A 27,603-nucleotide genomic window follows, 5' to 3' on the forward strand; every position below is an offset into this window, starting at 1 on the left:
CTCATGCAAATGAGTCTTGTGGCAATTTAAGAGTATGTACAGTGATCATTAAACCAGACAATTTTCAGAGAAATGAACGTTACATGAAAAATGAATTTAATAGCAAAAACCAGAATACTTGTGCACTATTTTAAATAAACATCACCCAACATGTTCTGAGAAGCATCAATTATCACTCTTAATTAAAGCACCTAGATCCAAGAAAAGAACTTATACTCCTATCTGAAAAGCAGTAATGAAAAAGAAGTTTTAAAATGCTTAGATCCATGATATTTAAAACAATGCAAAAATTGTATTTTTCTCATAAGAATTTAAAGACTAAAGTCCTTAAGCTACTAAGATGTCCACATATACTTTGTTTAACATTTAAAGTTAAATGCAAAACAGCTTTACTAAAACTTGGGATGTGAAAGAAGTTTCATAATTTGAGATAATTTTTTAGTAAACAGTGCCACACTTAGATTAATATATGAATACTACGCTATATTCCAGGATCAACTGTAAAAAGACTAGTATTTTAAATTGGAAACTTAATAATGTGTAGTAAATATTTAGAATACTGGTATACTATATCTGTTCAGAAAATCTTTTATTGTGTATTCATCTTTACGTCATTTGGCACGTTATAAAAACAGAAGATGTGTAATGGGCAGCTGTAACTTTGGAGTGATATGTCCTTACAGCCATATAAATATATTACCTACACAAAGCAAGATTTTTTTTTGTTTTACCTATATTTTTAGTTCCAGTGAAGACTTTATTTAAATCTTTTTTTTTTACTAAGTTATTCAACAAAGGCAGTTATTATTAGATTTCAACTAATAAAATCTTAAACCAATTAATCTTCCCCTATAGGAGGCAGAAGAAAACAAGATTATTTCTTAAAATGAATTTTTAAGCGTGTCCTGTATTACTGATAATAATCACCAATGCTTTAAAAAAAAAAAAAAATTCCATCTAACAGGGCTCGAAAAGTTTGCTATTTAATTCTCATTAAGACGACTCTATTAATAATAAAAAAAAGAATTAACTTCATGAATATTCTGATTAACTCATGTTTTGCATATATAATGTTCACAGTTATTACTTTTTATCATTTTTCAAATTTATCTTTTAAAAAAAGTAATTTTGGGTTTGAATACTGCAGCCATTTTAATTTTAAGTACCTTACCAAAAACCAAACCAAACTCGTTGCTGTCGAGTCGGATTTCAACTCATTGCGACCCTATCGGACAGAGTAGAACTGCCCCATAGGGTTTCCAAGGAGTGCCTGGAGGATTCGAACTGCCGGCCGTTTGGTTAGGAGCCGTAACTCTTAAGCACTACACCACCAGAGTTTCCAAAATACACTCCACCACCTTCGTTGAGGGAGGCAAGGAACCTTCCGGTTGCTCAGAAACCAGTCAGATAGGCTCCGCTAGGATTCAAACACATGATCTCCTGTTTATTAGACAGGCGCTTTAACCAAATAAAAAAATAGCAAGGTTAAAAAAGCAAAGGAAGAAATGGGCTGTGTAGTATTACGTAACCGTGAGCAGTGAAATTACAAGCTTGAATTTGAGAAGTCTATAACAGATTTTGTTGACTATATAAGGTCATGTTATGATATATTTTATGAGCAAGTCAGAACCTTTTTGTAATAGGGTATCTAAAATCTTTTTAAAAACCGGCCCATCATTAGGTTAAAATTGTTTATTGCTAATTAAAATTCAGCTTTCCATAATATGCCTTTTAGCTATATGAACTATGTATTTTTAAAAAGTATATGAATATATATATTCCTAAAATAATTTTCAGACAAATATTTTTAAATTTGATAAAATTGGGCACTATATCCTGTCAGGGCTAAAAAATGCTCATATGACTGTGGGTATTTGCTAAAAAAAAAAAAAAAAAAGAAAAGAAGAAGAAAAAAGATCACATGACTGTACTTTTTAGAATTATTCATAATATTCTCTGATAATAATCATGACAGAAAATAAAAACTATGGTACAAAAACATAACTTTGAAAGGTAGTACAAAGACTAATAAATACAGAGGATATTTTTCAACTTGATGCTCACTTATTTAGCATTTGTTTCATTTGAGTTTCAGGCCCTTTTTATTTGGCCAATTTAAGAAAATTAATGTCTAGGTAATTTCTCAGGTATCTTCTTTTTTCTAAGAAGAAAATACAAACATAAAGGTCCTCCTGAGGGAAAAAGTGAGTGGCTGTGAAAAGGAAACTATGATTCAGAATGAAACAGGCCATAATGATATTATATTGCCACTGTATTTCCTGTTAAGTAACTGGGACCTATTATCAAAACATTGTAGTGCAAGGTCAGAAAAAAAAACCTAAATAGTGTATAATATAAGCTTTTGTAGAGATTTTTTTTTTTTTTGGATAAAATACGATAAAGAAAGCCTGGAGAAAAACCAGATCTAATTTTAATTTGTGTAACTATATAAACAGGGCTTAGGAAATGTGTCTGACATTTATTTATTCATTAAAGATACCTTAATAACTAAGCCCATTACTACTGGCTGATGTAGAAAAAAAAAAAAAAGATAGCCTGAAGACTCCTCAGCCTTGACAGCATTAAATTAAAAGTCAACATTGATTTCCTAGTAAATGGCTGCTGACATTGGACATTCAGATCTTTCTGTTCTGTGCAATTTTAGGTTTTTTAAATCAATTATAAGTATGAACCAATATATTTATATAAATATCTTTATTGCTCTTGTAGTATTTAAGGTCAGTGATGCCATATAGGACCAGTTTCAGACATATCATATTTTTAAAAAAACTCCAGTTGAAACTTTTACTATAACTGAGTAATTTAAATCATCAGTTGACTTAAGCATCATCAACCCTCAATGCTAATCAAATTAAAAAAGAAAAACCAAACCAAGCCAAATCGAACACCCAAGCTATCACTCTTATTGAAAAGAAGAAAATTAAAATATAATCTATTATAGCAAAATGCCTTTGATCTCATGTCAATTAGTTAATTGAGCATTATACAAAATGATAAGCTGACAGCTTCAAACACTGATAAAGGTATCAATTCCAGAACGGGTGCAAAGGTTATCAGGATGGCACTTTGGATGAAGTGGCAAGGTTCTATAATCTGGAGACTTTGTAAGAATTGAAAGATGCCCTTTTCTTTTGAAAAGTAAAGCTGTTTGACTTTAATTATTTAATAATTTGTCTATCTCTTTATTGCAAATTGAAGACCACATCCGATCATTCGATCCTTTGAATGTGTTGAAATTGTGCTCAGAAATGAGTCCTTCTCCCACCAACCATGTTAATCTCCCAGTTGCTGGCTCCATGACGCAGACCCTAAAGCTACTGAACCAAACGAGAGGCTTCTGACGCCACTGGGAGCTCGAGGTGATTCTTTTTACCAGGTGCTTTTACACATTAATCAAAACATATATTCATTTTTCATGCTAGTTAACTTGCTGCTGCATGATTTTCTAAAATACTGTAACAGATCATAGGCCAGAATAATTTAAGGGTGTTGAAGTGGAAGAAGCTGATGTTGCAAAACACACAGCTAGGAACATTCAGACCATGAATTACAAAGAATTTGAAAAGAAATGTATGACTTCTTTTGCAGATCTGCAGACTACCAGTTTCCTAAGTTAAAGCCAAGCCAACTTCACGACACATATTCTGAGTTAGGCAAAACAATGGGGCAAGATACGATGATCACGATGACCCCAAGAATGACAGGCATACCGGGAAAAGAGGCCCCCAGGATTTTAAGAAACCTCTATCTTTGGGTTTCACCATTCCGCAGTATTTTCTTTTGAAAATTACTTTGATCTCATCACCAAGAGACCCAAAACTAGACTTAAACTACTCTCAAAAAATATAATCTATTCTTAAATCATTGGGGAATGGGGTGCTACCCCTGAAAGGAAAAAAATTTAAAAAGTTTTTCCCCCTAAAAATCAGTTATAATGCCTAGGGTTGATAAAAATAAACGGCAACCTATTAGAAATTTTGCAAATGTACTGCAGACCTCCAAGTACATATCAATCAAATACTCTGCACAAAAACTGTAGGAAAATGGCACATTTAATATTCAACAGCAAAATGTTCAGCGAAGCCATGCTAATACTGCAGCATCTTAAAAAGCATGGATGAATTGTGGCTTTCCAAATCAACATAAACAAAAAATAAAATAAGAACAACACTAATGTTATGAGTAAATCTGACGATAAACCAAAACTGTCACTGGGGGGTTTTGCAGATGGTAAAGCAGTATCATTCACTGTCCAAGACCTTACTTGCTGGTACAGTTGGGGTCTTAGCGCCGAGTTCTCAATCATTGTGTGAACCATGGTGATAATAGGTTCATTTTCTTTCATCTATTTCAAATCAGGAGGAGCATACAGCAAACATCAGTTTACAGCATAGCTAGATTTGAAAGACGACACTGTAAATATAGCCTCTACTTTAATACCTTTCTAATAGTGCAGTTCTTTACATTTTACTCCAAGGCTGCACATATTTTATTTATATAAACCATTTAAACAAGTGTTATATGCTGTAAAATGCTTCCAAAGTTATGAAAAGGCTTACTAAATGCAACAAACCTACAATTAGGTCTTATTTTATAAATCAGTTAATTAATGAATTTTCCTATATACACTAGAATAGAAAATAAAACATCATGACTCAAAGGATAAACTAACAGGAGACAATACCTACAAAATTAAAAAGAGAAAAAACAATCAATTACTTTTTAAGTAATAAAGCTTAAAATGATAATTAGTTCTTTACATGGTTAATCAGAAAAAATTAATTCCTTACAAATATTAAAATTCTATAATATAATAATGTATATTATTACTTAGATAATCACATTTTATTTAAGTTAATCTTGACTGACATTAATACATGAAAGTTAATCTCTACTTCGGATCTCCTCACACATATAATACCATATGTAGAATTATTTCAAGAACATGCAAACTAAAATTTATTCAGCAAAGACTCAGTACATCTTCCAGCTCCTAAGCAGGATGAAGCTGTATGTTTCACATTTCCAGCCATGTTGTACTTAATTACTGCCTCTAGAAAAATATTTCTTTCAGCAGGCTCTGGATTCAAGCATTAAAACTTTCAAAAGAGAATCATCATAAAATATAGAGTAAAAGGTCAACAAAATTTTTATCATTCTTAAGCTGTCAGGTCTGTTTATTATGGCAATTTGTGACATTTAGTTTATGTAACTTTTCATTTCATCTAACAGAAAACAAGCATTTCTATTGCAGTTAACAAATGTTGCTTTACTGATTTAGCTTACTCTACAACAAAAGTTTATTTTAAGATTAGTAAATGTATAATGTTAAGTAAAAACTGAATATTGAAAACTGTAGTCCTAGATAATCTTATCTTCAGCCTAGTTACCAATGTTTCATGTCAGTAAACTCTGTTTTGTTTGCCAATTAAAAACCTCCTGTCACTGGTTTAATCTCCTTTTTAGTCAATTAACAGATAATGAAAAACATGCATGCCTTTTAATACTCCAATGAAAAGAATATTACTTAGGCTAGGCTAAATCATTTTTTTTCATCCATGTACTCACACTTTTTACGCACAAGAGGGTTTTTTTAAAAAATAATTTTATTTTATTGTTGTTGAGAGTATACACAGCTAAACACATATGAATTCAACAGTTTCTACATGTACTATTTAGTGACACTGACTACATTCATCCAGTTACGTAACCATTCTCATCCTCCTTTTCTGAGTTGTTCTCACTGCCCCCTAAGGTTCCTATCTTATCTTTCGAGTTGCTGTTGTCACTTTGATCCCATATAAAGCAAAAAACCCACTGCCGTCGAGTCGATTCTGACTCATAGCGACCCTACGGACAGAGAGTAGAACTGTCCCCACAGAGTTTCCAAGGAGCGCCTGGTGGATTTGAACTGCCAACCTTGTGGTTAACAGCTATAGCACTTAACCACTAAGCCACCAGGGTTTCCATTGGTCCCATACAGACAGTTCTTAAAAGAGCATAACGCTCAAGGCAAACATTTTTTACTAGTTTAGCTAAACTATTGTTTGGTTTTAGGAAGACTTCAATGGATATTTTTGGTTTAAGGTTTAAAGGTTATCTCAGAGCAATAGTTTCAGGGGTTCACCTAACCTTAATGGCTCTTGGAAATCTGGAGTTTGAAATACTGTTCTGCATTCTCTCCCTTTTGATAAGGATTCTTCTATGGAATCTTTGATCTAAATGTTCAGTAATGGTAGCCAAGCACCACCCAGTTCTTCTGTTCTCATGGCAAAGGAGATTTTTTTTTTTAAATCAATGTCGTTGAGGAATAAATTAGCACATTTTACATGTATAGCCCATACTTTGGACAAAAGTATATACTTGTGCAACCACCACAATCAAGATGGAGAATATTTCCATCTACCCAGAAAGTGCCCTTATGTCCCTTTATTATCAAACTCCACTCTTTCCTCTGTCCCCAGCAACTAGTGATCTGATTTCTGTAAGCTCAGATTAGTTTTACCTGTTCCATAGGCTAATTAAATTTTAAGGAATTTGGAACCACACATCAGCTAAACTAAAACTTATTTTTCCCCTTCAATATTCTCCAATAAAGGACCAAGAGATTTATATATAAGTGACAACTCATGCACAAAGTAAACAAATATACTACTATGCATATAAGATTAAGTTTTATAATGTTGAAAAGTAAAAGACAACTACAGACATAAATTCTCTTTAGGAGAAAAAAAATTCTATAACAGAAATTTAAGACCTTTTTATATTGCAAAGTGTACTCCATGTTTTAAGACATTATTTTTTTTTAATCAAATGTTGACCTTAGAATAAAGCATAGTTGCTTTTTGTTTGAGGCTCATCATTTTACTACACTGACATATTTCAAATGATACAGGTACTTTATGTCTCTAACCACTTTTAGGATTATTTTATTAGTATTATTATAGTAAAAACTTATTTTAATTTTCCAAGCAATATCATCTATAATTGCTATTATTCAATAGCAGACCACGGAAATTAGACAGAAGACTACCTTGCTCAAAAATTATGGAGGTAGAAAGAGAGGAGCATGCATATCTAAGAAACAACAGAGATCAGATAGTATCCAAAGATAAAGGATACTCAAAGGCAAACTGAACTTGCCCATCAAGCCCTGGAAATCCAGCACTAGGAATGGGCCACTACGTCTAATAGCTAGGTCTGTCAATATGGCTCATGCCTCTAAGTGGAGTTTCAATATGGTACAGATTAATAACTAACATTCATACTCTAGGCTTGGGGAATTTATTAAAAATTTATTAAAAAATGGAGAGAGGGACAATACGGTTTCTGCAGAGGTAGTCAAACCTGGGAAACCCTGGTGGCATACTGGTTAAGTGCTACGGCTACTAACCAAAAGGTTGGCAGTTCGAATCCACCAGGCGCTCCTTGGAAACCCTACGGGGCAGTTCTATTCTGTCCTATAGGGTCACTATGAGTCGGAATCGACCCCATGGCAGTGGATTAGGTTAGGTTAATCAAGCCTGATTTATTTAGTGGAATATTTGAGAAGGTAAATAAATATACATGTACGGAAAGGGAATCCATGTTTGGGGTTTCAAAATGCCTCTGTTTACCTTAGTTAAATATTAAGTCATTGAGAAGGAATCTTTGCAAGAAACTGGCTTAGGAATAAAAATATAAAAGCAAAATTAACATTTTAAAGTGAACAAGCTACAGAGTATCTCAGAGATCACTCTAGAAACTGCCGTTTCAAAAGAAGTATACAGTAAAACCTGTGAACACCAGAACCTGTGTAAGGCAGAAACCTGACAGAGAAGGAAAATTCAAGTGTTTTCCACCAATAGAGAGCAACAGAAAAGTGTTAAGATGGAAAACTTGGAATTCTTGGGATTTGAAGTTGAAGTTCTTAAAAAAAGGAATATCCAACAATTATCTTCTGGTTTGAATTAGAGAATCCGAGAAATCACCAAAATAGTCGGTTTAACAGCCTACATATTTGTTTTCAGAAATCACAATATCACAGTGAGAGAAGGACTAATTACTACATGTAGGGCGTTTAATAAAAACAAGTCCAATGGTTTGCTTCCTGCTTTAATTCCCTCTTTGAAGTAACAGGTAATTTAGGTTTAGGTTTCAGTTAATTGCCAAATTATAAAGCTATTAAAAAAGGCCCATTATTTCATAACAAAAAAATGAAAATGTATGCTTCAGCAATAAATAAAACACTGTAAACACACTTAGGTAAAACCAAGGTATTTCTGTTTACAACAAAAACACGTATTTTATTTGAAATTTCTAAATCCCAGTGTTTAGAAAAACTACTCAGAAAATCTGATACTTAATCCCAGCATTTCTCTCGGATTTGAGGTCTGCTGTAGGAACAGTAGTGGTTAAGAGTTTGGCTGCCAATCAAAAGGACAGCAGTTAGAATCCACCAAGCGCTTCCTGGAAACCCTATGCGGTAGTTCTACTCTTCTATAGGTCGCTAGGAGTCAGAATTGACTCGATGGTAGTGGGTTTATTTTTTTGGTTTGGTAGTTAATATGAATTTTAGAGCGTCCTTACTGTCAGGAAATATCTTGGACAATTCTCATCATATACAATGAATAAGTGACCAATTGTAAGAACTAAAACCATAAAACTCTTTGAATAAAATACCAGGGTAATGCTTCAAGACCTGTTTAACAGTGGATTCTTAGATATGACACCAAAAGCTCGAGCAACAAAAGATAAAGTGGACAAATAAGATTTCATCAAAATTAGAAACTTTTATGCATCAAAGTACTTTATCAACAAAGTGAACAGACAACCTAAAGAGTAAGAGAGAATATTTGGAACCATATAGCTAATAAGGGTTTAATATTCAGAATTATGAAGGACTCCTACAGCTCAACAAGAAAAAGATAGTTTGATCAAAAAAATGAGCAAAGGACCTTGTCATGCATTGAACTGTGTCCCCTGAAAATCTGTGTATCAATTTGGCTGGGCCATGATTCCTGGTATTGTGTGATTGTCCACCATTTTGTCATCTGTTGTGATTTTCCTATGAGTTGTAAATCTTGCCTCTAGGAAGTTAATGAGGAGGGGATGGGCAGCAGCTGTGTTGATGAGGCAGGACTCAATCTACGGAATTGGATTGTGTCTCGAGCCAGTTTCTTTTGGGATATAAAAGACAGAAAATGTAGAGGGCTGGGGGAGGATCACAGACCTCTTACCACTAAGAAAGCAGTGCCAGGAGCAGAGTATGTCCTCTGGGCCCAGAGTTCGTGCATGGAGAAGCTCCTAGTCTAGGGGAAGACTGATGGAGAATAAACTTGTTTGTTAAAGCCATCCACTTGTGGTATTTCTGTTACAGCAGCACTGGATGACCAACACAGACCTGAATAGATGTTTCGCCAAAGATACACAAACGGCCAAAAAGCACATGAAAAGATGCTCATTAGAAAAATGTAAATTGTAACCACAACGAGATACTACTTTACATAAACTAGGATGGCTATTATCAGAAAAATGGAAAGCAACAAATAATGACAAGGATGTGGAGAAACTGGAATCCTTGTGCATTGCAGGTAGGAAATGTAAAATAGTTCAGCCAATGTGGAAAACAGTTTGGCGTTTTCTCAAAAAGTTAAACATAGATTTACCATATGATCCAGCAATTCTAAGTATGTATCTTGAAGAACTAAAGGCAGGGATTCTAACAGATACTTGTACAACGTTCATTACAGCATTATTCACAGTAGCCAAAGCATGAGAACAATCCAAGGTCCACCAGCAGATGAATGGATAAACAAAATGAGTTACATACATACAATGGAATATTACTCTGCTATAAAGAGAAATGAAATTACGATATATGCTACGACACGGATGAACCTTGAAAACATGATGCTAAGTGAAATAAATCAGACACAAAATGTCAACTATTGTATGATCCCACTTATATTAAAAATATAGAGAATAGGCAAATGCATAGTGGCAAAGGTTTACTACTGGTTACCAGGGTGGCTGGAAGGGGTAAATGGGGGGTATTTCTGAAGGGGTGCTGAGTTTCTATTAAGGGTGATGAAAAAAAAAAACAACTGGAAATGGATAGTGGGGATGGTTGTATAACATGGTGACTGTAACTGTATAAAATATTTGCCAATTCAACCACTTTTATGTGTACAATTCAGTGACATTAAATATGTACATCATGTTATACAACCATCCCCACTATCCATTTCTACATTTTTCATCATCCTTAACACCTGTGCTTTCTTTGAACATCATCCTAATTCAGTTGTACTTTCATCCTTAAAAAGTTGTACTTTTCAGTTGTACATCATCCTTAACTCAGTTGTACTTTCTTTTTGTCTTCAAGATCCACTGGTTTAAGCAATTGGCTGCTAATAAAAGGCCAGCAGTTCGAATCTACCAGCTGCTCCTTAGAAACCCTATGGGGCAGTTCTACCCTGTCCTTTAGGGTTGCTATGACTTGGCATCGACTTGATGGCAATGGCTTGGTAGCTTTAAGAAGTGAGGCTTGAGAAGCACTGTCCCATCCTGGAGCTAATTCAAGTAACCATCAGCAAGAAGGAATTTTTCAAGATCCTGATGGGTTGGTACTAGATGTTGGTCTAGATAACCATTTAACTATCAAAAGATCAAAAATTTCAAACCAAGTATCTAAACATACGTATTGTTAACTAGATTAAAACATCCTCTTGATTGTTCTTGTACAAGATATAAAACATAGTCTTAAGAGAGATTTAACAACTTTTAAAAAGTCAACCAAATCTCATCAGTAGTGATATTAGATTAGGGGACTCTGTGGAAATCACAGGGAATGTGAAATGTTAGTCAAGAACCCAATTTTCAATTGCTTTATTGTCTAACAACTTCTAAATGCCTATTTCAAAGTCTCTATATTTATAGGGTTGCTTTTATGAGTCAGAGTTGACTCGACGGCACTGGGTTTTGGGCTTTTTTTTTGTTTATCTTTATAGAAACTAGGCCAGCTATGCAGAAGGAAGAGTATATTCTAACTCATGAGGTAAACACTCCTGAATAATTTTGGCGGGGAAGGGACAGGAAGGAGAAAGAGATTAGCAACGGACAAAACTATGTTGGTCACTTGTATAATCTACTCTTGGAAAAGATTAATTCTTAACATCTTCTTTAGTGTAAAAATGGTTAAGTAGTGGCTTAGGCTTAGGTTTAGGCTTAACTGTTGTTAAAACCAGTGCCGTCTAGCAGAACCTTCTGTGATGACGGAAATGTTCTGCATCGGTGTAGTGCAATACGGCAGCCATCAAACACAACTGGCTACTGAGCACTTGAAATGTGGCTAGTGTGACTGAGGAAATGAATTGTTCATTTTGTGTAACTGTAATTAATTTAAATAGCCAAATGTGACTAGTAGCTATTATATTGGACAGTAGATTTAGAAATTCTAGACTAGTAAAATAAGCATAATTTTCCCCTTGATCTGCATCTCATTCTCAAGAGGGAAAACATTTGTTCAAGTTCTGTCATGTAGCTGAGTTCCCCTTAAGACTGAATTCTATGCTAATAGCTCCCTCCTTTTTTTGAACAAGCAATCTGGATGATTTCTATCTGCCCTACAGCGCTTTTGTCCCTCACTGATAAGTAATGGGGAGATTGGTCTTTGTGCTGTCATTTTCCATTTAAAAAAGATTTTTTAAGTTGGGAATCTGTCTTAACAACAGCAAAAAACCCTGATAGCCTAGCCACTGAAGAATGTATTTCTTTTAAGAATGGCCTGAGTCTAATTCAGTAAACTCTTAAGATGTGTGGCAAAACTAAAAAGCTAAAGAAATTTGATATGCCTAGACTGAGGCTTTGGGGAATGAGAGGATCTATATAAACAGGTCATTTAGATAATGACAATGTAAATGCTTTCCACTCTCACTCTAGGCACACTGAAAGTGTAAGAACCTGAGATTGAAGGGTATGACTACACATTGAGACTGCTCATTGCTTCAAAGGAAGCAGGGAAATTTGAAGTGACTTCTGTAATAGATGAATGTAAATATGTCTCTATAACCGATGGGGCAGTCAAAATATTGAGATCTATTACTTGGGGGGAATTTTAAAGTAATCTGAATAAACCGCCCATGCTACATATATTTTTCTAAAAGCAAAATTTAGGAAGAACATTACTATAGTTATTTATTCAGAAGAATCAATGATACTTTAAAAATGTGGCTAGACTATACAATATTTCTCCTTTTCTTCAGGGTAGAGAGATTAGTAGTTAAAAACAAAACAAAAAAGCAACAAATTGGGACTCTAACATAGGAATTAAAAATATCTGACACTCTCTTAAAAAAAAAAAAAGTATTCCTAAACTGGGTGATGCAGTAAATAAATACTGGCTTCAGGAATCCCGGCAAGGTCCTTTTATTGGGAAAATTATGAAAAGACCCTGAACCCAGCAAAACAAAAGGCATTCATTTTGTAACTAGGAGGGAAATCTCTAGACTCACGAGCTCATTTAAATTGCAGATTTTTTTTTTAAACTACCATATTGAGTGATATGCCTGTTGGATATTTTGAAGGAAACTTGAAAGACTGTGCTAATGCTTCTCCAAACCCTTTTTCATCTAAGGGCCTTTTAAGTTTTTTTTTTTTTTTTTTAATTAAAATCCTTTTAAAATCAGTTGCCATTGAGTTGTGGCTACTGGATATGTTTATAGTTCTGATTTTTACTTCAGTGCCTTAATTTATATTCCTTGTTTAATGGCCCTTTAGCTTCAAGTTATATACTATTATCTGATTCTAAAATCTATTCTGGCATTTACCGGCAACAGGAAATACTAGTCAAAAGGGTGTTTGTTCTTGCCGTTAATCTCCTCTAAAATATACCTGAGATTTAAGTTAAAATGAAAATATCTTCTAGATACAACGATCTGGTGTTTTTTTTTTTAAAAAAAAATAATAACTGTTCTTGCTGAGTTATAAATGCACTGAGTACCTGGATTCCTACCATTCATTCACAGATTTATCAGCTTATGTTTTAACTACATAATGACACCCTTACGTCAACCTCAGAAATGTTTCTGGCATTTATGCTCAACTTTATTTCCTCCCTGGGCTTTGAAAATCATTCAAGAATTCTACTTTGTAAGCACTAACATCCTGCCTTACACTGAGCTCCAAAAATATTTGCTGAATGGATGAACTTTCTGAAAATTTTAGGTAAAACTAAGACAGAAGCAAACTACAGCAATTGGGCTATAAAAAGCACTTGCTTACATAAATACAAAATAGAACTGTAAAAATATCAGGCATTTTAAGGAGGGATGGGGAAATTCTGGTTTCACTTTCCTATATTGTTAGAGGCAAGTACATAACTAGGAGCTGATATTCCTTAGGTAACAAAGAGTAGCAGCCTGAAACAGAACTATTCTAAGTGTGAGAACAACTCCATTAATTTTGAGGGAAAGCAAAATAGATTAAAAAAAAGAAGATTCGTTAAGGTTTTCAACCTTGCTTTGTGATTTTGGGCATTTAATCTGATTGAACGGGGATAACGGTTAACGGCTCATATGCCGCAAAAAAAAAAAAAAACCCCACTGCCCTTGAGTAGGAAGTAGAAGAACTAAGTATGAAAAAACAAACCATAAAACAAAACAAACAACAAACCTGTTGCCGCTGAGTTGATTTCAACTCGTAGTGATCCTACAGGACAGAGTAGAACTGCCCCATAAGGTTTCCAAGCAGTGGATTTGAACTGCTGACCTTTTGGTTAGCTGCCCATCTCTTAGCCACCGTGCCACCAGGGCTCTGCAGAGGTTGGATTATGAGAAGCGGGACACTGTTTACGACAGTGCCTTGTCAACTGTTAAGAGATATTTAAACTGTTAGGTGGACAGGTCCTAGAGAGGTGCACAGGTGCGGAGAAGTGGGAGTGCTTCTGAAGCACCCCAGAGACAAGGAGTCTGGGGCTGGAGAACAGGGTCCATGGGGGAGATGTTTCACAGGCTGCAGGGTGATGGTGATGGTATGAAGTGAAGGCCTGAATGACAAACCAAAAATAAACCTCATTCTGGGAGTATCTAAAGTTTTCTGAGTTTGCTGAAAGCAAGATGTGGCAGGAGCTTTAGGAAGATTAAATTGCCAACTAGATATCACTTTGTTCAGAGCAGTCAGGGAAACAACAATCCTCATAGTTACCATTGTTAAGCCAATCTTGTTAAGCCCCAAAAGGAGTCACTCATGCTGCGCCTTAGTCAGCAAACCAAAACTTAAAACTAAGTTTCCATTTCTTGTAAATGCTCAGCTTTCCCAGAAAGGAAACCTAAACTAAACCAATTAGGATTTTCCTGCTCAGCTTATTGTAGTTTAAAATTTTCCCTTAATTCCAAATAAGGAAAGAAAATGACCGCCAACCAATCCAAAATTGCCCAGTATAGCCTCCTTGCTCCTGTGTATCTAGACTATAGAACTCTTCCACTTTGTCTAGCTCTTGGGAGCTCTTGCCTGACTTCCAGACCAGAAGCTTCCCAATTCACTAGCTGCAAATAAAGCTCGGGAGTTCACACACAAATTCAACTTTGCAGAAATTTTATTTTTAACATCATTTACTGAATGTTTACTAATTCTCAATAATGCGTTATGAGCTTTATAACCCTAAAAAACCCTGAGAGATTCGTATTAATCATCTCTGTTACGAACGTGAAAAGTGAGGCTTAGAGAAGTTAAGAAACTTGTCTGAAGCCATGAAAAACAGAATAAGGAAGATCCAGGACCCAGGCTGATTACTAGCTCCTAATAAAATGAGGAGGATATGAGATAGGGAAGAAAAGAGGACTGAGCCCCCAGGCAAGGAACCCTGCAACACTTGCAAGCTTGGCTAATGACATAAAACCCCCATCCTGGAATGTGTGATAAGAAAAGAACAAACAATGTACTTCCTTATAAGATGTTTTTCAGAAGGACCAGCCCAATCTAGTCCCTGGAACATGGCAGACATCCGCTGGGTGACTGATGGGTAACCTCCGTGTGATGCAAGTACCTGCAACAGGAATCGAACCGGTGCTACAGGGGGACTGTGCAGGTACAACAACCCATAATAAGTTCTGCCACCCAGTCCCAGGAGCCTTTGCTATGGGTTCCATCTTGGATTCCAGATGTGCACGCAGCCTAAGTTAGTATGCACCACCATTCTGAGAAGTGCTTGCCCCTGGAAAGAGAGCTTCTTAATATTCATTACTCTATTATCCTTGCCAAACCAATATAAGCCCCATAAAAACCTTTGTTTTGGGGAACAGAGACTAGCGTTGCTTGGTCCCTCTCTGTTCCCCGCTCGCGAGCCTTTACTCTCTTTCTGTTGCTAATAAACCTTTCTTCATGTGGAACCTCTGAGCCTCTCCCGGTCATTCTGGGTCAGCAGAAAGTAAGAACCTAGGCAGGGCTTAGTCCTGAGCTGGAAAGCCTTGGCCTGCAACAGATACACAACAAAATCTAGGTATGAGACCGGGGATACTGCTGTGTGCATGCAGATTCAGAAAATTTTTACGGAAGATGTAGTGCCAATATCTGGTGACTAGGCTGTAACGAGGAGCTTAGTCTACATGAGGTGTTACGGTGGCCTCTATTCCTCTGACTAGGAGCCCTGCTGGTGCAGACGTGAAGTGCTTGGCTGCTAACCAAAAGGTCAGGAGTCTGCTTCTGTAAAGATTACAGCCTTGGGAACTCTACAGGGCAGTTCTACCCTGTCCTACAGAGTCACCATGATTTAGAACTGACTCAACAGCAATAGGTTTGGTTTGGTTTTTTGTTTTGATTCTCCTGACTAAACACCATGCAATGCACTAACATTATATATTAAAATCAAGTTCTTTTTCAGTAATCAGCTTAAAAAATCTTCTAAAATAGTTGCATAAATTCTCATGAATTTCATTTTCATTAAAACTTTTTGAAGTACCTTTAACTCATGTCAGAATGTTTTAAATTTTAATATGTGCTGGTGTTGGACAGCTGGGATTTCAGAAAAACAGAAGCTCCAGAAGCCTATTTAACTTAATTTTGCCATTTTAATAAACCCATATAATCTCTGTCCATAGAGTCCTTGGATTCTTCCAGTAGTCTGCCATTTGTTTTTCTGCTTGTCTACCAGGCAATGAGACTGAGAAACACTGATGTCAGGCTGTCCAAGCCACAGCTGGAGAAGACGAGGTCTCACTTTCCCTGTGGAACTCTCAGGGGCTTCACAGTGCCTATTTTAAGTCCTGTTGTTGTTAGTTGCTGTGGAGTTGATCTTGACTCATGGAGACCCCATGTGTACAGAGTACAGCTGCTCCATAGGGTTTTCAAGGCTGTGACCTTTTGGAAGCAGACTGCCAGGCCTGTCTTCCAAAGTGCCTCTGGGTAGGTTTGAACTGACAACCTTTGGCTAGTAGTTGAGTGTTGAGGCATTTGGGTCACTCAACTGCCTATTTTAACTTCTAGGACAAAGTAAAGTTAAAGGAGAGCTCCTGAGCCTTCTCAAAGTTCAATTCTTCTCTAAGGATGGTATGTTCAATAAACGCTGGTTATATGAAAGGAGTTAAAGTGACCAATATTTTGAACTATTTTTGCTTTTAGTTCAGACAATTGAGAGAGAATGGTGATGAGCTAATTATGGACATGTCAAGGGTATGCTGAAGGCAGATGTTCCAAAGTAGAGATCTCCACAGGCAACTAGAAATACATAACTAAAACTGTAGAGAGAGGTGTTTTAGATATCTTTTGTGTTCCTCTCCACATCCTCTCAGCCCACTTTATTGCTGAGTCTACCCTTTTCTGTATGGGAACCCACATATGCATAGCCTGAATGTGCTGGGGAGTTAGTCTCAGGAGGCAACTCTTGATCAATGGAATATGGGAACTAGTACAAACTCTTCCTTCGTCTGTTGTTCAGTTGAGTAATGTTGCAGTGTTTCTATTCATTTGTCCACAAGCATCAGTCAGATCAGGCCCTAGGTGTCTCTCCTTCTCTGTTCACTCATTTCACTCCTGTACCTTGGTGTCACTTTCCAAAGAAGACTTCCAGGACGAAAACCCACAGCAAGAATGCCCACATCACATGCTGTGCTTTCTGGGAGAAGCCCAAGCTACGCCAGATGGCACGGGTAGAGATGAAGAGGAACAGAGTGATAACCAGTAATATGATGAGTGGAAGAATTTTTAGATTAGAGAATACCAAGAGCTGGAAAACTTTCTCAGTTAAGGTTGAGATGGGTGAAACAGCAAAAGGGCTTAGCAAAAATGTAAGCACTAAATAGGCCAAGAGATCAGAGTATTGACATATACACATTCTTTCCACATTCTAATCCATCTGTTCACTGCCCATTAAGTACTTTAGAGTTCTGGCATCATTATGTCATATCCTACTCAAGGGTTTTCTGGGTTTCCTACTCCCCTTTCCAACACATCCCTAAATACGGAGGAAGCGAAGACAGAGAAAATGAGGAGGAGAGAACATTGCTCTTAATCGTAAGGCATAAGAAAATATAGATATTCTGTACCATGTAACTAGTTTGGGAAAAAACCAAACTCGTTGCTGTTGAGTCAATTCCAACTCATAGCGACCCTACAGAACTGAGTAGAACTGCCCCAAAGGGTTTCTAAGGAGCACCTGGTGGGTTCCAACTGCTGATCTTTTGGTTAGCCACCATAGCTCTTAGTCACTACGCCACCAGGGTCTCTAGTTTGGGACAGTAAGTGTTAAATAACATACTTTCAACTTTCCAGTCTCCTTAGTTTGCTTTTTCCAAATACCTATTCTGTATCTCCCTAGAGACATTATTTCTTGTAGCTCTCAAACATATCGAAAAATAGAAGCTCCAGGAACCTTTAAATACTAGAGAAAATGGGATCTCGCTTAACAGCGCAAGAGAACCAAGTTGTTGAACTGACATGAACAATAAAAGCCATGAAGAATCTTTTCAATCATCTTGTTAGCATTTCTTTCCTTCTAGGGAAACTGTCTTTCACGACCACAAAGAACAAAATGCAAAGAAGTGCTCTTGGATTTTTACCTTGAATGGTTTCAATACCAATTACATACACCCAGTTAATTGTTGCTTTTTGCATCTCCCCTGGCATAAATATATTGAAAAGTGGTCAGAATTCCTGTGTGCAATAGTTTTTTTTTTCCACTGTTGTTTCTTGAAAGGATATAGAAAGCATACTGATGAAGAATATTCACAGCGATCCATGATAGAATAGCAGACTTCATCCAAAAGTATACAGTTCATAAATATGTACTAAAAAACACATAGTTCATGAAATATTGCTGTTTATAAAAGAGAATTCTATCATAAAATCTAAATGCTATCATAAAGCGTTTGCAAATCAGAAAGTTTATCTTAAGTTTTCAAGATATTTTAGTAGTATCAAACAAAAATACTTTTCTTACCTTCACCACAAGCTTGATAACGCTTTTTTAAAAAAAAGGTACTGATATAAATATTAAAGATTTTGCTACTGGCTCTTGTAAACCTTTTTGTGTAACAAAGAGCACAGAGATCCTCGAGATTTACTTTTCTTTTACTTTACCATGGTGGCTGGTCTGTCATGAAAAATTTTCTGCTTTTCCATGAGAATCTGAGGATAAGGTCTTTTAGCCATCTAGTGTTAAAAAAATATACTACTTGATGCTATATTCAGAAGTGACTTAAGTATGGCCCAGCTTGGGGAGGCGGAGCTCCAACTGGATAGAAACAAATGAATTTTATTAAAAAAATTATCATAAGAGAAACATTCTTTTCATTAAGAACCACTACTTAAAATACATTTTTGAGTACCCTGGGAATAAGTAATCCCCAACGTAAGTGTGGCTGACTGAGGTATGTCCCTTCCTTTTCAGTTCTAAATAGGGATATCTTTCTTTTCCTTTCTTGTTCTCATACACATGTTTCTGATGCAATTAACTGCAGTGACTCTGGCAGGAGGCGGGGGAAGTTAAGACAGAATGTCAGTTTCAAGGGGGATCTGTAAAAGCACAATTTAATATGATAATACAGTTTTACATTTAAAAGATGAAAAAAAAAAACAAAAAACTTGCTGTAGTACTGGACAAGGTAAAACTCACTGAAATCTTCTTGGCTGGTAAAGATTCACAGAAGATAAACTCCTTAATGCGGTAGGTATCCTCAAAGGAAATACCTCAATCTCATTCTCTTCCTGCCTGCTCCCAGCAGCTGTATATAATTTTGGAACTGTTGGTCTATGTTTGGTTTATCCACAAGGCGGTGGCATGCTTACAAAAAGCTTGTGACCCATTGCTCCAAGTTTCTCAATCCTTCTGTGCATCCCTACTTAGCTATGGTTCCTAGCATCTCACCCTGCATTCTCACTGCCTATATGGAAAGCTGGCAGGAAGGCTTAGAAAAAAGGAAAAGAGGACATTATTTGAATTCCCTAAAACTGCTCTTCAATCCCTAATAGGGAAGGTGAGAAAGAAAAAGGAAGTGAAGAAGAAACAAACACAAAGAGGGAATAGCTAAAACAGGTGTGAGGGAAATGGATGCACCCCCAAGACTATGGGCCCCAGATACCCTGCTAACTCAGAAGTGAAGCCAGTCCTGAAGCCTACTTTTCAGCCAAAGATTAGACAGGCCTAGAAAACAAATAACACACATGATGAATGTCCTTCTTAATTCAATCAAATATTCAAGACCAAACAGGCAACTCCTGCCCAAAAACAAGGCAAGAAGGCAGGGACAGGAAAACTGCACGAATGGACACAGGGATCTCGGGGAGGAAAGGTGGAGAGTGCCGTCACATTGCAGGGATTGCCATCAACATCACAAAATAATATGTGTATAAATTTTTGAATGAGAAACTAACTTGAGCTGTAAAACCAAAAACAAAACCAAACCCAGTGCTGTCGAGTCGATTCTGACTCATAGCGACCCTATAGAACAGAGTAGAACTGCCCCATAGAGTTTCCAAGGAGCGCCTGGCGGATTCGAACTGCTGACCCTTTGGTTAGCAGCCATAGCACTCAATCACTATGCCACCAGGGTTTTCTCGAGCTGTAAAGCACAATAAAATTACTAAGAAAAAAACTGGATGGGTTATAGGAACATCTTCTAACTTCCTTATTCCTATTAATCCTTCCTTCGTGACTGGACAAAAAAAGCCCTAGTTTTTGATCACCTCTTCATTCACTGAGAGGCCTTGCCTAGTCCTTTGCCTAGCTCCTGGTCTTATTTCTAAAACTGCAACTTGGTTCCTTTGCTTATCCTAACCAGTTCTGTCCGATGCTATAGGAATTGAAAACTTGAAGCTGGGAAAAATTCTAGTAAGTGGCATGGTTGAGAAACTACAACTTCCTACTCCCAATGTTAGACCCGCAGAAGGAGATAAGATATGCGTACTCCTAAGATCCCAAGTTTGCACTCTGAATAAATTCTCTGAGAAAGGTGTTTTCCTTAAAATCTGGCTAGGGTATATGATACTATTAGTATAAACCCACCCACTCCCGTCGAGTTGATTCTGACTCATAGCAACGGTATAGGACAGAGTAGAACTGCCCTGTAGAGTTTCCAAGGAGTGCCTGGCGGATTCGAACTGCTGACCTTTTGGTTAGCAGCCGTAGCACTTAACCAGTACTCCACCAGGGTTTCCACTATTAGTATAGTCTTCAGGTATAAAACTGGATTAACTACAACCTCTTGTGGCTAGGCTGGTAATCTAACCAGCAGGGGTGCTATAAAAACATCTCAGAACTGGTAGAGTGCACGAACAATCAGATAGCCTTACTGTATCTTCCCCTATCTATACGGTAGATAGCTGGCTATCGAAAGCTTATATGAAAACCCGTTATTCAAATTTCAAACCAATGACTAACATCTGTTACCAGCTGCCTTGCTGTCTAGTTGATTTTGACTCATGGCCATCCTGCACGTGTCCGGGCAGAACTACGCACCACAGTTTTCAGTGGTTCATTTTTTGGAAGTTCATCGCCAGGCCTTTCTTCTGAGGAGCCTCTGGGTGGACCTGCACTGCCAACCAGGTGTGTGGAACTACTGCTGTGTGCTGTCGAGCTGATTCCGACTCGCAGCAACCCCACAGGACAGAGCAGGAGCGCCCCCAGGGTCTCCCAGGCCGTAACCTTTGTGGAAGTAGACTGTCCCATCTTCCTCCTGTGGGGTGGCTGCTTGGTCTGAACTGCTGGCGTTTTGGTTAGCAGCCCAGTGCTTTCACCACTGCACCACCAGGGATCCATATAGGACTGTTAGAGACTCCTAATTATCAAATGCTGACTTGGTAAAGCCATATAGTTCTAAAATCTGCCCTTCTCTGAGAAGAAAATATATCAAGATTTTCTCTCCCAAAATAAACACTAGCTACTCTGACACTTTCAAAGAATTGAAAATGGATACTTTGCTCTTCAGTGGGGAAAATACCATTACAACTGCTGATAATCTCAAATTTACTTCCAACTTCCTGGCAAGAACTAACCCACGGCAAAACTTTAATTATGGCTTTTTTCTCTCCCTTCTATATACCGTTAGGCAGAAGACTAAACATGAAAAAAGCTAGTAAATGCTAAATCCATAGATGATATTTTAGGATGAAGTTGGAAGTTTCTCTAATATTCAGTGATATAGACTTTGAATATTCTAACCCCCTTGGCTGTAAAAGCATAAACAAAGTGTAATAGTGCACTTCAAAATAAAACAAAAAAATTAAAAAAAAAAGAAGAAACAAAATTATATCACATAATTAGTGTAAGTTACTGTTGTTTTTAAAGAACACTTCAATACAAGGCTCATCTTCAGAATCAGAAACCCAATTGTACTGCTCAAGCTATAGGCACCAGAAGTCCAAGATTTTTGGCTTGATTATATATAATACATAAATTTTTAGAATTCCAGATAAAGTATTTCATTTTTTGTTACAGACATTCCAGTAGCATCTCAATGAATTTACCTCTGAAGCAATTTAGAGACTACCCTTTGGTTCTATTTTTCATGCATGGCGATAGGGATTAACAGGATTTAAATCAATTAAAACATTTCTTTTGACAACTGTGGCATCTAGTAAGGGGGGCAGGAGGAAGATTACATTTTTGTTGCCGGCCTTATGTTATTCTGATGATTTATTACCAGAATAATAAATTCTGAGCAAGCAGGGTAAGTGCTGAAAGTGAGAACTGATTAGTGCATGTTCATTTGGTATAATGTATAGTATAAAATGTGACCAGAGCCTTTTCCTCTGACTTTCAGATTTTAAAAACCGCTTTCCAATTTGTGGTTATATAAAGCTGATGAATCAATTTATAAACCCAGGAAACCAATAATGCCCCCAAAAAGAGCTGGTTATCTAAAATCGATTATTGGCAGTAATAAGATTAAAAGCTGGAAATGTTTGAGCTGAATGAAAATTTTCACTAAAATTCAAAATTATCAAGAGTACTTTTCATATAGCTTAACAACCATAATTTCTAATATAAAATACAGTAAACAATGCAAAAGTAAATAATTTCATTTATAGTAAGTGCACTTATTCGAAACCATAAAGAAATCTGATTTATTTAAAGAGAGATTTTCTTTAGGAAACCTAAGAATGTATATATTTAAGCATATCTGAGTTTCTGGCAAAGCATCTACCATGTTTTTATATACTGCCTAATTACTATCTAAAAAGGGTCTAATTTTTGCCATCCACCCAGACCCAGTGCCGTCGAGTTGATTCCAACTTATAGCGACCCTATAGGACAGAGCAGAACTGCCCCATAGAGTTTCCAAGGAGTGCCTGGTAGATTCGAACTGCCGACTTTTTGCCATCAGAAGGTCTTATTTCAATGCAAAATATCATTTGAATCCAATTTTGAAATTCTTCCCATCATCTCAAAATTTTTAAATTGTAATAAAATAGCTTCATTTCAGAATCTAATACAAGAAAAAGGTGAATTACTGAGAATCTTTGTTGACAAGCAGAGAGAACAGGATCAATAAAAAATTGAGGTTTTTTTTTTTAGAAGCCACCTCTAGACCACTAGCATGGTGCAGTACGAATGGCTCAGCAGAGCACGCTTAGAGAGGAACGAGAGGGATATATAAAGCTCAGCTGGGATCTGGGGCACTCAGGTAAAGGGGTGAAAGACAGGTGGACCTGGGACACAGAGTTGAGGAGTAGCAAATGGGAGTAATTTAGATATACTTACCTTTCCTTTCCTTTCGTAAGGTTTTCTAAAGTTCTATGTTTTTGCACTTCCAGTTGTTATTTTAGTGGAGTGAGTTAGGAAATACAGTGAGAACTACTAGGTTTATTTCCAGAGATTGCAGATAACTTCAGATTCACATTTATATTATTGTTTTTTAGAATTAATTTTGATAATATCCCATTATTTTCCAGGGCTATATCGAGCTTTGGAGCCCTGGTGGTGCAGTGGTTAAGAGCTTGCCTACTAAACAAAAGGTCAGCAGTTCGAATCCACCAGCTGCTCCTTGGAAACCCTCTGGGGCAGTTCTACTCTGTCCTATAGGGTCGCTATGAGTTGCAATCAACTTGACTGGCAACAGGTTTAATTTTTTTTTTTTAAATATACCTAGCTTTATATTCAAAGAGCTTTTAAGAAAGTTATTTCCTACATATCTGAGTAGCTTTCTGGCAGCGTTAAATCTTGAGGGAAGACTTATTTTCCTATTTTATTAGCTAACGTGTCCTTTTTCAGACTGCTTTCACAATGTACAATACACACTGTGGTTAAATTTCAATAGTCTCAGTCTCTCAATTGAAGAATTGAATTTGGATATATGAAATGCTGATTTCTAAAACATTCCAACAGGCAAAATCATGATAAAAACATTTGTGGAAAAATACATAAATCTTATATCAACAAAATTATACTTCTTTAAAAAATTTAAACAAGAAAAATGATACCACCTTTTAAAGGGTTATCCTAATGCAAAACCTCTCTTTAAATATGAATAATTTAAAGCAATGCATTATTATTTTGTTTCAAACGGGCAAATATAAATATGCAAACATCTGTCTTATAACATTTTCCATGGTAACCTTTTGAGAAAATATTCATTTGGACCTTAAAAAAAAAGCTAGAATAAAATTTAGCTTAACTTATACAAAACAATGCATCCACTAGAAGAAATCCTATGTTTAAGAACATATCAAAAATTCCCACCAAATTAAAATGAAATATTAACAGAGCACTTCCTAGGAATTATAGGAGAGTCAGTTCTTCTTCAGGAACTGCCACTTTCACTTCTGAACATTCATTGTAACCAACCAGACTTGTTCCTAGCATTGTCCCCATAGTGCTAAGAACTGTAGGTTACTATAAAACTGACTCTACATATCTTGGCAAAGACCAAGCACTGGGAGGGGACAGCAAACAGGTACATGAAATTAGAAATTATCTCTACGACACATTTCACCCTTTGTTAAGCTACCCCTTGGGAATACAGACCACACCACACCCTTTCAACAAGACAATTTCATAGTTTGGTGTTGTCTATTTCTTTAATTAGGTCAACTCCTAGCTTAGATGAGCCTCAGTGAAAAGGAGTTATCCTTGGGATATGAAGAATGAAGCTTACAGAAGTCAATTTATGTATCCCCCCCATACCGCCACAACAGTTTCTTTCTTCCTGTTTATTATGATACTCCTGAATTCACCTGTTCAGTGGGGGATTTCTGATTCTGTCATTTGTGAAGGCTCTCAGGGCATCCTGTATTATTTATTTCATAAATAATAAGGATAGTAAAAATCATGCTGTTAACTCAAAGTAACTGAAGTATCTGAGTAGCCTGAAAAGTGTACTACATTTAAGAAGTTCTACTAGGTATGATAAGTAAGAAAATTCTACAAATCCCACCTGATGATCCAAATATATGGTGTTCCTTTGAAGATGATGTGAGAGAATTTCATTCTAGTAGGCACCAGTCAGTAAAACAAAGGGATAGAGAAAGAAGGTGCAGGATTCATGAAAAGATCGGTTTTGAAATAAGAAAAACAGTTTACTAGCACCTACTATATATCATGGGACATGACAACTTTCACACACATGCTTCCCTGTAAATGGTACAGATGACATCTTAAATTATTATAAAATTACTTTGTTTTATAAGAAATCAAGTAGACAAGCATATAAACTGAAATGTTTAGGCAGAAAAATCCTTGAAATGGCTTTGGCAGAATGAATGTTAGAAGTTGTACATGCTAATTCTTTTCTGCAATATAGTACTACTTCTTCCATAAGATGTTTAAGAAGTCAAGATGTCTGTGGATATTTTCTTATATAGCCAGAGGCTATTTAACCCTTTGAGAAATGTTTATACTTGTTCATTTTTTCCACCAAGAATAAAAGATATATCTTAAGGTAAGTTTAAAATGCAGAATCATTAACACTGTAATCAATTTTCAACTTAATACTTTGCCAGAAATTACAAGATTTCTTAAGAGCTATTTTACCAGATGGGGAAGGTATGTTATTAACTAATGATACCACTATTTTGAAGCCTGTATGCATTTCCATGCTCATAGCTGAAGGTTGGTAGGTCTGTGGAAGGCTAAAAAGAATGCATCCTACCTGTATTTTCTTTCACTGATGTATAAATAAATAAGTTGAATTCTCAAAGGGTCAAGAGCAAGTTCTAATGCTGTGGATGCATTGATGGTATGGTCTCATGCTCAACACTAATGACACCGACTGTACTGATTAATGAGTGGCTCAAAATAAGTGACGATGGCAAACAACACAGACAGATCTCTTCATAGCTGACCTTTGGGCTGTGGGCCTCAAGTTTCAGCTGCATGAGCTGTGCTAACGTATGCTCCCGGATACTACTCAGTTCAGCTTGCTGCCGTCTCAGCTTTATTAGCAGCAGCGTAAGCTCCTCTGGCTGAAGGAGTACAATTTAAGAATCCAAACAGTGGAAAACAGATTAATTGTTGTCTTAAGTGACAGATATTAAACCAAGATTTCTTGGCAAGTTTCCTCTTATGGTTGACATCAAACATAGTGCCTAGGTACTATGATGATAGGTCCTACATAAATGCATAGATATCTAGAGAAATAGAAGGAACAGTGTTACTTTAAAAGATATAGTGAAGCAATGGTATATTAAGGCATTTTTCTCAGAACTTGTGAGAGAATTATTTAAATGTCAAGTATAAAAAACCCATGATACCAAAAACCCATTATAAAGGTTTGCACATAACAGTGTTTAAAAAGATTATTATTAAAAGTCATTTCAATAAGATATTTACAAAACTACACCTAGGACTTTTCAAGCAACAGAACAATACCTGCACGTCCAACAGACTATTTTAAAGAACAGAAGATAAGTAAAAAGAATTAAAATTCATGTAAAACTTGGATGATAAAATTAATCTCAGTAGCTGGGATCTATTCATTGCTTCCCAATTATATTGTTAAATGTCACTGTCAGTTCTTTCACAGCATTTTTATGACAAAAAGATCAATTTTAGCTTCTAAGAAAAAAACCTATTTCATACACACAGAAAGTTTCCATGAGTGCATAAACCCTCCTTCCACACTCTGGGAAAGCAGAAAACCTTTTGGTTCCTGATTGGTTACTATGATCCCTGAGGGGAATCAATTTTCAACGGCGGATGAAAATTCTTAACAGACCAATCTCATATATTTCTCTTTGTTAGAAACGCAGTAAAATATAGTCACTGGCAGTCATACAGGTCATAAAATATTACTCAGTGTTTCTCTCAGTTTTGTTATGGTTAAAAACTGCGGGAAAATCGGAGGGAGATTCTTCTCACTTAAGTGCTACAGTGTGCTCTTGAAACTTCCAGGCCAAAAAGCATTCTCTGATTGATTAGTTTCGCCTATACCATGGCAGTCCACTAGCTCTCTTTTTTATCTGCTGTTACTCTTTATTTTCCATTCAATTCTTTATACAGACATACAAATCATTTTTACTTTTCATTTGGAATCAAGTTGAAAATTATTGCCTTCGAGTGGGAAAGAAAATGTCAGAAGTAAACTGTAGCTATCATTGGATTCTTTAGATAAAATTGGGTATCTATAAAAATGAGACAATAGTCTTTTATATTAAATAATTAAAGAATATTTATTACGTGTGTGTGACTTGAAGAAACGATACAATAGGAAAAGAATGGCTGTCTTTGCTTTAATGCTAACCACATTGAGTGACCTCACGACTCTGGGACATTCCATATATTATGGGGCCCTGGTGGTACAGTGGTTAGGAGCTTAGCTGTTAACCAAAAAGTCAGCAGTTTGAATTCATCAGTCACTCCTTGGAAGCCCTGTGGGGCAGTCCCTATAGATTTGATGAGAGTCGGAATTGACTCAATGGCAATGGATTTATGATCATTACCAAGCTCGTGAGGTCTTGCCAGGGAGAAGGCAGGGTGGAGTAGGGGATTTAGATATTCTAAGATTGATATCTGACAGAAATATGAAAAGAAGAAATCTTAAAACTCTTCTTTATTACTTATGAAGGATAAAGAGATTTTCAAAAGGATGACAGAATCCAATAAGTTTGTTAGATATTTAAATTCTGAAGTCAAATAAACAGAAGCACATTGGATTAAGAAAAAAAAAGCCATAG

At 36.3% G+C, this 27,603-nt stretch overlaps 1 protein-coding gene across 23 annotated transcripts in view; it reads right to left on the reverse strand.

Moving 5' to 3' along the window:
• Positions 1-27,603, reverse strand: part of PLEKHA5 (pleckstrin homology domain containing A5) — a 258,711-nt gene that overhangs the window by 39,175 nt on the left and 191,933 nt on the right. For 9 of the 23 annotated variants that reach the window (XM_064284509.1, XM_064284508.1, XM_064284503.1 and 6 more), the window contains 2 exons: positions 25,774-25,893; positions 24,867-24,920 (listed from right to left, as the gene is read on the reverse strand). The exons of 6 other annotated variants lie outside the window; for them this stretch is intronic. In XM_064284509.1, coding sequence (XP_064140579.1) covers positions 24,867-24,920; positions 25,774-25,893 — 174 coding nt within the window. Of the gene's footprint in view, positions 1-1,934; positions 4,416-24,866; positions 24,921-25,773; positions 25,894-27,603 lie in introns of those variants that run through there. 8 more of the 23 variants (XM_064284512.1, XM_064284510.1, XM_064284511.1 and 5 more) reach the window with 6 other exon arrangements.

Source organism: Loxodonta africana, chromosome 4 (genome assembly GCF_030014295.1).
Source record: "Loxodonta africana isolate mLoxAfr1 chromosome 4, mLoxAfr1.hap2, whole genome shotgun sequence".
NCBI classification, from domain to species: Eukaryota; Metazoa; Chordata; class Mammalia; order Proboscidea; family Elephantidae; genus Loxodonta; species Loxodonta africana.